Below are 14,019 nucleotides of genomic sequence, written 5' to 3'. Positions count from 1 at the left end.
GACCTGCAGACTGGTCAAGTTGACCAAGACCGGTTGAACCGCCCCTAAGACCGGTTCAACCGACTGGGGCAGGCTGACAGACAGTCTGCCAGTCAGACTGGCAGACTGCAGGTCAGACTGCAAAAACAGGTCCTGACACCAGTTGAACCGCCCCTAGGGCCGATTCAACCGCCTGGGGGTCAGACTGGCAGTCAGTCTGCCGTCAGGAGGTCAGACCGGTCAGGTGACCCTGACACCGGTTGAACCTCCCCTAGGACCGGTTCAACCGGTTTTGACCAGTGAGGTCCGGGGAAAATACCCCGGCTGAACTTTCCCTGGACACCGGTTGAACCTCTCTGGACCCTGGTTGAACTTGCCCTGGACCCCGGTTGAACTTGAAGTTCAGCTGGAGTTGAGAAAGCTCAACTTAGCTGAAGTTTAGCTCAGCTGCAGCTGAAGAAGCTCAACTCAGCTGAAGTTCAGCTCAGCTGAAAAGCTCAGCTGCAGTTGAAGAAGTTCAGCTGCTTTTCAACAAGAACACTCTAGGGTTCTCAAACCTAACCGCGGTCAACCATAGAACATTCAAGAGATTTTTGGTTTTCAAAAATAGCTTTTGAATATAGAGGCTTGAGCTTTGGCAAACACCAACCTTCTTTTTTTGGATCCCTCTTTATAGTACGACGATTCCTATACTCAAGTTAAATAAAATATAATTAAGTAAACTCCTTGAGTAATTGGCGTCTCATGTGTGATTTCTCCATGGCGTTGCTTCATAAGGATCACAAACATCTTTGTCTCACCTTTTGAAGCAAACATAAATCAAACCCTGTGACTTGTACCATATCACCATGTATGAGTTCAAATCATGGCTTCAAGTCACCTTGCTGATGCATCAACATGTTATAACTCTTCATAGCTGATTAGTTCATCGACTAAGTGCAAGTACTCTCTTCTTCACCTTAGCCATGGTACCTCGGTCCACAAGCCGTCGCTTGGCCTTCACCTTCGCTTAGTTCCTCGAAGCCCTTTCCTTGCTATCTTCACCCTATCAAGCCATTCTTGAGTCACATCATTTTGAGCATCCATTGAGAGAATCATTTCTTCAATATTGTGAACCTTGCTTGAATGTCTTCTAGATATAACTATTAGGATTAATCAAGCTCTAGTTTGATTCTCATAGAAGCATATATGGACTGATAGTAATATGGTCAAGCCAATTCACGATTCCTCATATCTTATTCACTTTGGCTTGACCTATCCTCTTAATCACTTCATCCTCTATTCTGATCATATGTATGTAGTGATTTCTCAGGTCTTGTCCATATATTCAAACCAATGTAGAGATCATATTATATCCATTTGCATTGTCTCATTGGTTATTTAACCTCGTGTTGAACCTTTGTTCACTGATCATTATACACTATTCAAGTATGTTCATTATATTGAATTTCCTGTTCAACACTTAGCAAACTCGTTAGACCTTTAAATGTGTTGTTATCCAAATCACCAAAACTCACAAAAGGGATGAATGCACTTTCAATCTCCCCCTTTTTGGTGATTGATGACAACACATTTAAAGTTAAATAAGATTTTGAATCCTATGATATAGTTTCCTCCCCCTAAATATGTGCATTTCAGAAAAATAACACTTTTGTACTCAAATGCCAAAAGCACATATTTGGGTCAAAGTATGGAGACAACTTATATCATACTATTCATGGGGTGCACTGTGTCATAAAATAAACGTGATGTTCATGACATAGTATGCACTCATCAATTTTCTACATCTTATGTTTTTCTTATGACTTCCCCTTTTGTTAATTATTTCTCCCCTTTTTAAAGTCTTCTACACTTAGTTACATAAGACTAAAGGTAAGCTTTAATGCAAAATTTCTCCCCCTTTGTCATAAATCTCCAAAAAGGATACAAAGAATATAAAGGGTAGAAATTATGATTAAGCAAGATGGGAACACACTATTATGAAAAGGGTCCTTAGATGGCACAAAGGTAATGGATAAGTGTCATAAGTGATGTACCTTTGTCTTTTACCTTTTCAAGGGGTTTCCAGACTTGTGTTGGATTTAGAATTCATTAGCAAGCTCTTGTTGGCATAGTTGTGACTTATGTCCAAGATATCAAATGAAGATTGTCATTTATTGGAGCAAAGAATCTTTGATACCCATCAAATTTGTAGTGGAAGCGATTGTCTTTGCCTGAAGATTCCTTTCTAATTTGAGACTACACACATAATAGACTTGAAAATGAAGTTAGTCTCAAAGATTCAAATCATAGACTATTCTCCCCCTAAATGTGTGCATACAAGTGATGAATACTTGTTTAACTTATGCACTTCGACTTGTGAGGCTAGGGGATTAAGTCCTACAATTTGAACCTTGGTACAAATAAAGTACGAAAATGTGAAATTGTACCAATTGAAGGAATTGCTCATAATCCAAAAGGTATACTAATAGACATGATATGCAATATTTTAAGCCAAGATTCTTGAGAAGTTAGCATGTTTGACTCATACCTCACTAAGATGACTTAAGACAAACTTATGACATCACCACAAGAGGTATTAATCAAATATCTAGAGATTCTTTAATCGTCACCACAAGTGCAACCTTATGGCGTGACTTAAGATATTGCATATACATGCACACACTAGCATGTAAGAGCCTAGATACACAATTGTAATACAATAGTTCATGGAGTGACACACCTTTGTTCTATGCTATATGGTCTCCATTATAATCATGAATTTCAATCTTAGCTTTTGATAGGCTTGACATTTCAGAGAGAAACTTATCCTCTTCAAACAATCAAGAGAAATTCTTCATTTCTATGGAACCATTCATCCTCATTTGATGTTCTCCAAGGTGTGAGACTACACAACATGAACTTGAAAGAATTCATTAGTCTCACAAGATATAGGCTAAACTCTCCCTCAATTTGTGCATGCAAGAGTACACAAAGTACACTTATGCACATCAACAATACGAGGTTAAAGGAGATGTTTGCACTATATCTTGGTTTAACATAACATGCTTTACATAGATGATGAAAATTAAACCAATTGAAAGTTTAAGAATTGAAAGTATATCAATTGAAATCCTGAAGGGTAAAGCATGCTAATATGAACCTCAAAACCTCATAATGAAGGATATCATATAAATATGTCACTACATCTTCATTATTTGGTTGACAAAAAAAGTATAACTCCCTTCTTGAATCACTGTGATCTCTTTTCTCTTTACGATTTCATCCAACCAAGTGATCTTGAACTTCTTTCATCTTTTCTTGATTCGATCAATTAAAACTCAATGATTGAAACAACCAAGACTCTTATATCCATAGATTTTGAATCCATCTTGAAAGCTCTTGGAAGGACCTTATTGAAACACTTAGAAAAGAGAGCATTAGAAACACAAAGGAGGGTTTCACAAATGATGATCCTTATATGAGGATGGCAAATGAATCATCATTCTTAGAACCCAAAAGGGTAGATTAAATTATTTTAAATTAGTGCACATATATGGTTGATGTCAAAGTTATATGCACTATTGAACATTTTATATTGCAATGAAATTAATCTATATTATGGTACATCCCACTAAGGATAGAATACTAAAACAACTGAAGGAGAGGAAGTTTTCATACCTTGGCCTCTTATCAACTTCATCTTACTTTAGTTGAATAGTATCCTTAAGCTTGTGTTTTATCCAATTTAAAACAAGCACCATCTCTTAACATAGATTTTCTATGGATAAACTCAACACAAGAGATGGCATTAGTAGCACAAGCACTAGTTTCTTATTTAGCAACCCTTTATATGCGAAAGACAAGCGTGTTGCTAAAAACAGAAAAACCTCATAATATGGACTAAATTTCTCTTGAGCCCTCATGCACAATATATTTTGAATGACATGAATAATATGCATGGTTGTTCAATGAAGTCTAAAGGGATGACTTAATCCATATTTTGGTGAGTGTCTAATAAAGAAGAATCAAATCCAAATTAACTAGATAGAGAATACGTCACATAATTTTGGATTGTTCACCATAAGATAATATTCATTCATCTTCCAATTAGACCTTTATTTCATAATCAACAACTGATGTATATCCTCAAGTGCTTCTTTTTTCTTAGTGGCTACACAAGTCACAAAAGAGATAAGATTTGAAAATAATATGCACTTGAGATTCAGTTGTTACTACCCTTGCTACTATCTCCAAATATGATTTATACATTCCTTATCGAGCACCCAACTTGATCCATTGAAGGAGTGATCCTGCAAAACAAGTTTAAGCTTCATATCTTGGTACCCAATTTGAATTGGGTCCTTTGAGATTAGTAGGAAGAGCCTTGAGTACCCACACAATCGTTATTGTGGCCTTTCTCATTGTGTAGGTACCCACATATACTTGACAACCATCTTACATGGTTTCAAGTCAATATGTAATAATACAGATAAGAGCTAGACTTAAGAATAGGAGCCTTTTCTCCTTTTGTTACATTTCACTTAACTTGCTCTTCAAACAACCCATGTTGATCATGTTATATGCTTAGATGGGTTGTAGCCAAGTGCCCTTCGTCCATGGTTGTTTCTTAGGGACTTATTCTTGGCTTCAACTTTTATTGATACATCATAATTGGTGAACGTCTTCTTGATAATGTACCTAGCTTGACCTTGAGTGCACCTAGCTTATCAAGGTTAGTCACACAGGCATTCATATCATATCTTAACCAATGAGGACAAGTTATGCATGGAATTTACAACTTAGTGATCCAATCCAGTGTGAAGCATATGGATATCGATTGAAGTAGATTTCTAAGATATCAAAATATGGGTTTCCAAAATTTAGAGAGTATGGATCACTAATTGTACCTTTTACAGTTTAAAATCATATCCATGTTAGTGCATATGTATGTGATGAATATCAACAAAAAGGATTCTTATGCACTTTTAGATTTAACGATAAGGGAATTTTAAACTGCATCAATTGTAGCTATTTAGAAAACAAAGATTACAATCCATATGAATGAGATAGAAATTTACCATTTTGGATTGTCTTAATATAGCTTACTCAAGGGAAACTTATTCTCTACGACACAAGATATATAATGTTCTCCCACTAGATATGTGCATCAAGTATTTGAATGACTTGCCACATGCACTTTCAATTCAGTTAAGAGTCTCATGAGGAGTACATTACATATATTGGTCAAGGCATGACAAATTTGCAATGAATTAACTTATCGTTAAGAATACTTACCACCAAGTAGAGCGTACCATTTGTTATACCAATTTTAAAGATATTACTATCTGTGGTGGTGTCATCGCAGTATTCTTCTTTTCATCATTTGTGGAGACTTCCTTCTTTAGCTTATTATCTCTTTTCCTTTTAATACTAGTTGAAAAAGAACTTTGAAAAGAGATATTAGTAGTACATGGAAGTGTTTAATGAATGGTGATCTTTAGATATGAATTGCAAACAAATCATCATTTATGAGGCATAAAGGCATAAGTTAAATTCTTTTTAAGTTAATGCACATGGATGAGTGAATTAATAATATGCACCAATTTACAAATTTAAGTCAAAAGGAATTTAACCTTCATATTGACATTTCTTTCCATAAAATAGATTATTACCAATTGAAAGAATGCCACTTGAAAGGAACTATTATTGGTCACATACCAAATGAAACAACTAGTTCCATACTTTTGCCTTGAGCATTCCTAATCTTTCTTTTAGGTGAAGATTAACCTTTAATGCTTGTGATTTTACCAAATGAAATAGCACAATCTCTACTTATGAATTTTCATGAAATGGCTTAGAAGAGATTGCATTAGAAACACAAACAATAGTTTCCTATTTAGAAACCTCTAGTATATGCATGACAAGAAGGTTACTAAAATAAGGAAACCTCATGATATGAACTAAATTGCCCTTACAAGCATCATGCGTAACACCAAAATTAAACAAGGTGAACAAAGCATGATTATTTAATTAAGTTTACATGGCAAGTTTAATTCATAGCATGGTGAGTGATTAATGTAGAAGACTCAAAACCAATTTAAACGAGAATGAATACATCACATAGTATTGGTTCGATCTTCTTTGAATGTTGAATGGCACACTCCATTTGAGAAACACATTCTCATGTTGTGAGACTACATAAACACTTAGATAGAAACATTAGTCTCACAACTCTAGTCATATAGAGAATTCCCCTTTTGATAAGTGCTTTAAGAATTTGAATTTCTTACTTAGCACTCTATTCATTTAAGAACATGGGATAATCCTCTTTATGTCTAGGTCATGGCAATAATACGATAATTCATTTGAAATATGCCACGAATTAATTATCATCAATTAAAGTATGTAGATTGCCACATATAAGAATAACAAATATGCAATCTACCATATAATTGGATTCTTTCCAAAGCAAGGTAAAATATTTTAAGTTCATTCTCATGTGCTTCATTTTTCCTATGTGGCTACAAAAGACACAAAGGAATATAATAATTAAAAGCAATGTGCACCTAAGATTTAATTTTTACCATCCTTTGGATATCCCTTAGTTGTAGGCCTTTTGCTTGACAAAGGTTAATCCTTATTCCCTACAACACAAGTTCTTGCTAGAGATGAATATGAAGTTAGTGATATAACAACTAAATTCATCTTTGGGTCAATCTTAAAGGATAGACAATGTAAGATTGATAGCTTGAGATAAAGATTGAGTTAAATTGCTCAAGCACCCCAAAGCTTCATATCATCTCTAGGTACCTGCAAAATCTTATTAAGTATATTTTGGTACCCATCTCATGATGGGTCCATCAAGGTTAGCCAATAAGGACTTAGGCACCCAAATAGCCTTAGTCCTAGAATGTGGTGAACTCATCACCTTTCTAGCACAAGTCTCATTTTTGGGTCTCCTAAGAGAATATGAATGAATTGACATGATAGGCTTAGGATACTCACTCATGGGACAATCCTTGCATAGGTGTCCCTTTCTTCGGCAAGTGTAGCAAATCTGATTTTTAATTTTGCAAGACTCCTTCTTGCCTTGCTTCATGTTTGCTACATGGTTAGTGAGCCTCTTTCTTTCTAAAGTTAAGCCACTATCCTTTGTGTAGGGACAAGACTTAATCTCATGTCCCTTCTCATGACATTGATAACACTTTCTAGCGCATCTTCTCTTATTTGGAAGAGTGACTTGTTTGTTACCTTGTGTGGAGCATGTGGAGGCGTGGTTGAGGCACTTGACATGAGCTTTGGCTTTCTTCTCTTGATGTTTGCTCATGTCCTTCTTGGAAAGCTTGATATTCTTTTGAAGGGGTTTTGTGCATGCTACTATTGTCCCCTTCTCAAGCTTTTTCACCATATTATCACGGTTATCTTGAGAAGGTTGAGCATGACACTTTCCCTTCAATTGAATCAAGCTCCTTTTTAGCCTCTCATTTTCTTCCTTGAGCTCATTGTTTTCTTTTGCATAGGAAACATTACTTGTTCCTGAAAGTTTTAGCTCAATGGAAGATTGGCCTTCTTGAGAGCAACATTTGTTAGCACATGATAATATAGTTTCTGTTTGAGTACATGTGCATAAGTGAGGTTGGTATGATTTCAAATTAGTTAACACAACCTCATGAGCCATTTCTAACATGATATGTGAATCCATAAATTTATTATGAGAGCACACAAGCATATCATGTTTTTCTTGCAAAGCTAGATTTTCAATATTTAGCCTTTCTATCGTGTTCTTGAACATAGCATTTTTATTTTCTAATTGAGCAATATATGATGAATGATTAACAACTTTAATTTTCTCAATTGAAATGTCTTCATACCTTTGGACCAAATCATCATGAGAGCACTTTAGCTTCTCATGCTCTTTGGTCAACTTCTCTAAGTCTTCAATTTTTCTGATGAGGAAGTCTTCTTGCTTATGAAGCATTTCTTTTTGTTCTTCCGCTCTTTTCATGAGTTTGAGCAAGCTCATCCGATGTTTCTTGCTTAGCTGAGCGAAGAATTGTTGAAGATCATCCTCATCTTCACTATCACTTTCTTGCTCCTCCTCATCCTCACTTTCGCTTTCACTGTCACTCCCATTAGCAATAAAGCACATATGAGAAGTGGATTTGAAAGACGAACCTTGTGAAGAGGTGGATTTGTCGTTTGGTCTCCATCGATCATTTTCTTCTTCAATTTTGTTCTTCGCCTCATCTTCCTTCATTTTGAGGAACATCTTTTCGACGATTCTCATGGCAAGATCTATTGCCCTAGGATCAACATCTGCACCAAAAGATGAAGTCGAGACAATCTCAACTTTTTCAAGCTTAGAAGCACTTTCGTTTCTTAGTCCCCCCGACATGATCTTTTCCTCACGCGGTTAAGCGTTAGAACGAGGATTAGGCTCTGATACCAATTGAAAGTTGCCTAGAGGGGGGGTGAATTGGCAAGTTAAAACTTTTTCAACAAAAACTAGAAGCAAACTGGGTAAAATTGAATTGATCTCGAAATTCACCCAGTTAACTTTGGAAATGAGATGTTCTAAATGATCCACATGGTTCAAAGTAGTAGATCTGAGAAGGGCACTTCTCAAAATCCACACACCAAACAGATATAAACAAATCTTCCACAGAATGGTGAGAGAATGAAGAACACAAACAAACACAATGAGCAAGAACACAAGAGACACAAGATTTATCCCGAGGTTCGGTCACACCACCAAGGTGCCCTACTTCCTCGTTGAGGCGCCCACAAAGAGCCGGGTCTCTTTCAACCCTAATCCTCCCTTTGCCGACCACAAAGGTCAAGCTCACACACTAATCTTTGCTCAAACGAGCGGGTAATACAAACTTTCTTGTGGTCTTCCACAAGATTTGGAGACTCACAAGAGACACCTAGTCGTCTAGGAGCTAGAAGCTCCAAGAGTAATGAATCCACAAAGAACTCGATGTAGTACCAAAGCTCGAATGAAGAAAAGCAAGAGAGATGTGGAGATGAAGCACAAAAACCGCAGCTCTCAAACTCACTCAAAGATTTCTCTCCAAAGATTTGAAATGGGAGAGGCAAGAGATGTGTGAGAGAGAGTGGGAGGTGTTCTTCAAGTTAGAAATGGAGTTTGGGTCATGCTCTTATGTGTGGGGAGAGAGGTAGGAGTGAGTATATATAGGTGGAGCTCAAAACTAGCCGTTGGGCAGATTTTTCTGATTGAGACCGGTTGAACCGCCCCTGGCAGGTCAGGCAGACTGTCTGCCAGTCTGACTGTCAGACTGACTGGCAGACTGACCTGCAGACTGGTCAAGTTGACCAAGACCGGTTGAACCGCCCCTAAGACCGGTTCAACCGCCTGGGGCAGGCTGACAGATAGTCTGCTAGTCAGACTGGCAGACTGCAGGTCAGACTGTAAAAACAGGTCCTGACACCGGTTGAACCGGCCCTAGGGCCGGTTCAACCGCCTGAGGGTCAGACTGGCAGTCAGTCTGCCAGTCAGGAGGTCAGACCGGTCAGGTGACCTTGACACCGGTTGAACCTCCCCTAGGACCGGTTCAACCGGTTTTGACCAGTGAGGTCTGGGGAAAATACCTCGGCTGAACTTTCTCTGGACACCGGTTGAACCTCTCTGGACCCTGGTTGAACTTGCCCTAGACCCTGGTTGAACTTGAAGTTCAGCTGGAGTTGAGAAAGCTCAACTCAGCTGAAGTTCAGCTCAGCTGCAGCTGAAGAAGCTCAACTCAGCTGAAGTTTAGCTCAGCTGAAAAGCTCAGCTGCAGTTGAAGAAGTTCAGCTGCTTTTCAACAAGAACACTCTAGGTTTCTCAAACCTAACCGCGGTCAACCATAGAACGTTCAAGAGATTTTTGGTTTTCAAAAATAGCTTTTGAATATAGAGGCTTGAGCTTTGGCAAACACCAACCTTCTTTTTTTGGATCCCTCTTTATAGTACGACGATTCCTATACTCAAGTTAAATAAAATATAATTAAGTAAACTCCTTGAGTAATTGGCGTCTCATGTGTGATTTCTCCATGGCGTTGCTTCATAAGGATCGCAAACATCTTTGTCTCACCTTTTGAAGCAAACATAAATCAAACCCTGTGACTTGTACCATATCACCATGTATGAGTTCAAATCATGGCTTCAAGTCACCTTGCTGATGCATCAACATGTTATAACTCTTCATAGCTGATTAGTTCATCGACTAAGTGCAAGTACTCTCTTCTTCACCTTAGCCATGGTACCTCGGTCCACAAGCTGTCGCTTGGCCTTCACCTTCGCTTAGTTCCTCGAAGCCCTTTCCTTGCACTACACCAAAATACCTAACTTCCGAGGGCCTACACCGTAGGAAGTTAGCGCAAAACTCTCGGAAGTTATTCAAACCGTCGGAAGTTAGCCGAAACCGTCGGAAGTTAGTCCGTCGGAACAAATTAGTCGGAAGTTAGGCTTACTTCCGACGGACTCTCAGAAGTTAAAGAAACTTCCGAGAGGGCCGTCCGCCTCTCGGAAGTTAATTATTAACTTCCGAGGGGGCGTCCGCCTCTCAGAAGTTAATTGCTGACGCCGTCCAGCACGGACTAACTCCGTCCGCGGAATAACTTCCGACGGCCTCTCGGAAGTTAATAATTAACTTCCGAGAGTTTTCCACGCCTCTCGGAAGTTAATATGACCAGCACTTAATATACATTTTGTTTTTGGCAATTCAACACATTGCATACATAACAAATATATATAACAGCCACAAATATATATAACAGCCACAATACACAACATATCACATATATCATCTAACATACATAAGAATTCACAAGACACAAGTCTCACAAGTCAAATCCACCTCGACATAAGAATTCACAAGTCTCACAAGACACAAGTTTGAAGTCTCACAAAACACATCGAATGGAAGCCCACTACTGTCGATCAACATCAGGAAATATCGAAGAGTGATGCTCGCTACCTCCACTCGCGAAGAGCGTATTGACAAAGTCTAACCCATCATCTTGTTGCTGCGCCGGCAAGGTAGCTGGAGGAGTCTCATATACCTATACAAATGACATTCACGGAGTTACATCGTAATGTAACAAGTAAATTATGATAAATTTGCATACCTGATGTCCGGTAGGTGGAGGTGGAGGTGAAGGCCAAGGAAAATGTATGGAAGGTGGAGGTGGGGGGCCATCGGAAATTGTATCCCTTGGGCTTGTGCTAGTTGCTACCAAATTTCCGAACACATTAATGTCAGTGTTTTAAATCAATACATAACTTAAAATGAATGATCTTTTTGAACTTACTTGTATCAGTGCTTGCTGTTGTTGAAACTGAGTAGCATAGTATTCTTGTTGAGCAGCATGCTGCCTCAAGTATTCCTCCTGAACCCTTTGCCGCTCCTGATGTTGCCTAAGCTCTTCTCGTAGTTGCTCAACTTCTGCAGTATCCTGAGTAGAGCGACGGGAGCTACGAGCAGCAGACCTCGACGAACCTCCCCTCTGAACCGTCACCTGGCTCGAGTCAATGACGTTATCGAAAATCGAGTACCTTCAAACAAGTAACATCACGACAGATTCAAAAATAATCTATTGTACTTAAACCGATGAAATAAGATAAGGTATGTAGAGTCCACACCTTCCATGGGGTTTTCCACCACTTGCATACACAGCCTGAGGATCAATAGGTGCGGTCCTCCAATCATAGTCCGATCCGTGCTGACTAGACATCGCCTCAGCATATGCAGCCTCCATACAAAAGAACAATGCAATCTTACATCACTGGGCACATACATAAATTCATATGAACAAAATCTACCAAGCATTTCAAAACACTCACCAGACGATCTGTTGCCTTTTGGCTACACAACACATATGGATTTGCAGGATCAGGTCCTCTGTGCCCCCTCAGGTATATTTGAACATCACTGGGCACTACACCACTGCTAGCTTCCTGTACGTACATTTGACAAACATTATAATCAGAAATGACATCAAGTCATATACAATCAACAAAACTACACCACTGCTAGTTTCCTGTACTTACCATTCGTTTTGCCAAACGAAAGTGATCATCACCTCCATACTTGTGATACGACTCGGTTCCACGATTGGAACTTTGTCGTATAGACTTTGCCTTGAAATTATCTGAAGCCCAATAACGGCATAAGGCACGCCAAGCAACATCATTGGCGGCTATCCATGGAATCGAATGCTATGGAAACACAATTCATTTATAAGTAACTGTAACATATACAAGGAACACAGTACATCATATGCAAAAACATCAATTTTTTCCAACATAAGCAAAAACATCGATTACCTGAAGAAAATCTTGCTCAGTCATAGAAAGTCCATATTGTGACGCCTCGCTCTTACTGGTTGCTCGTCGTCCTTCACTACTCAACATAGCTTGATTAATCACCTGGATTCGAACATAGTACATCATATCCGCAACAACATCTGTCGCGTTCTTATGGAACACGGAGTGTGCATGCTCGGTATGAGTATCTCCATCAGGCAACTTATAATATTTCTGAAAAAGAAACATAGTCAAGAATCCATAATATGAATCAATCATTGAGCTGATAACTTCGCAAGAAGATAGATAAACATACCCAGAAGTCGTGCCAAACTGCACCTTGCGCATTCCCATGTTGCGCGTTAACCGCAAGGCCGTATTGATCCCATCTTGTGACAGGGACCTCAATACCATTCTCAATCACCAATCCAGGCCATCTCATACGACAGATATTGCCCAACACTTTATTTACTTGCCTTACACGATCTTTGCCGGTGAAACTACTATCCAGCCAAGCCCTAACAACACAAGCACAATTGTCAAATTCAAAAAAAATTATTTATCATCAATGTGTAAGACATAAGAACAAAGCAAATATGCTCTTACCCATCTCCACTCGGGATTATCTCAACCTTGTTAACTGGTTCTTTAGGAGGGGGGACCCAACTAGTCTTCCGCGGCTTCCGGACCCGTGAAGACCCTCCAACTCCCCCGCTTCCAGAACCTCCACCTGAAACACCAGCTTCTCCTTCCCTTGACCCACTAGCTCCCCCAACTCCCGACCCTCCATCATTGGGCCATTCACCCCACCCTGTCTCTTCCTCATCTTCCACTTGTCTCCACTCCTCTGTCTCTTCCTCATCTTCAGGCTCATCCTATAGATCAAAATTAATAATTTAGTTATTCGAACTCATACAAATATTACATTACAAAACAAATATATTGGTTACCTCATTCCTCTGTACGCCGACTGCCTGACCCTGCAACTCTGGAACATGCTCCAACAAAGCTCTACGCCTGCTCGAGCTTGAACTAGTGCCCTGGAACACTAAGTCCTCCTTTCTACCAAAAATGGAGGCTCTCCGCGCTAGTCCCTTAGCGAGCTGCTTGACCTTTTTAGACATCCTGTTATTAAAACAAAATCAAATTAGTAATTGAGCATAATGTAAATGAACATAATGTATTGAAATGAACATAATGTAAATGAACATAATGTATTGAAATGAACAATAAATATATAATTACTTTTTAGTCGTATTCAAAATTAGGATCAAATTGTTTTCTTCGATTCGATGTTTTCTTCTTTGACTTCCGTTTCCGTTTTTTGGGGCTTACTACATCTTCAGGATCTCCCACTAATGATTCTGCCAAAACCTCAGTATCTATATTAAAATTGGTCGGAAGTTCATCTTCTTGGTAAATTTCTTCAACTTCCGCCTCGAACCATTCACCCCTGGTGTGTAACTGTTCACGAGGATTCACTTTGTACACTACCCATGTGGCTTCCAGCTTTATAGATGGATATGGTATGTAGTACACCTGGTCAACTTGGTGAGCAAGAACAAATTTGCTACATGCACTTGTTTTGAGCTCATGTTTGACTTCTACCATGCCAAATTGGTTTTCTACAGTCCCTTGATTGGGATCAAACCAATCACATTTGAAAAACACCACCTTAAGATTTTTGCTCCCGGCAAAGTCGTACTCGAGTATGTCATTAATAACTCCATAATAATTCATCTCTCTTCCACG

General features: G+C 38.9%; 1 protein-coding gene and 1 pseudogene across 1 annotated transcript; one reads left to right on the top strand and one right to left on the bottom strand.

The window, feature by feature from the left end:
* The window catches only part of LOC103645061 (L-type lectin-domain containing receptor kinase IX.1-like), a 63,504-nt pseudogene that overhangs the window by 14,665 nt on the left and 34,820 nt on the right, over positions 1-14,019 (top strand).
* Positions 12,469-13,399, bottom strand: LOC103640587 (uncharacterized). The gene is made up of 3 exons (XM_020546531.3): positions 13,218-13,399; positions 12,874-13,142; positions 12,469-12,785 (listed from the first exon to the last, which is right to left on the bottom strand). The coding sequence occupies exons 1-3, from the start codon at positions 13,389-13,391 to the stop codon at positions 12,539-12,541; spliced, it is 690 nt and encodes a 229-aa protein (XP_020402120.1). The 5' UTR covers positions 13,392-13,399; the 3' UTR covers positions 12,469-12,538.

Source organism: Zea mays, chromosome 1, assembly GCF_902167145.1.
Source record: "Zea mays cultivar B73 chromosome 1, Zm-B73-REFERENCE-NAM-5.0, whole genome shotgun sequence".
NCBI lineage: Eukaryota > Viridiplantae > Streptophyta > Magnoliopsida > Poales > Poaceae > Zea > Zea mays.
The sequence above is the reverse complement of the archived record's forward strand: the minus strand, read 5'-3'. Positions and strand labels throughout refer to the sequence as shown.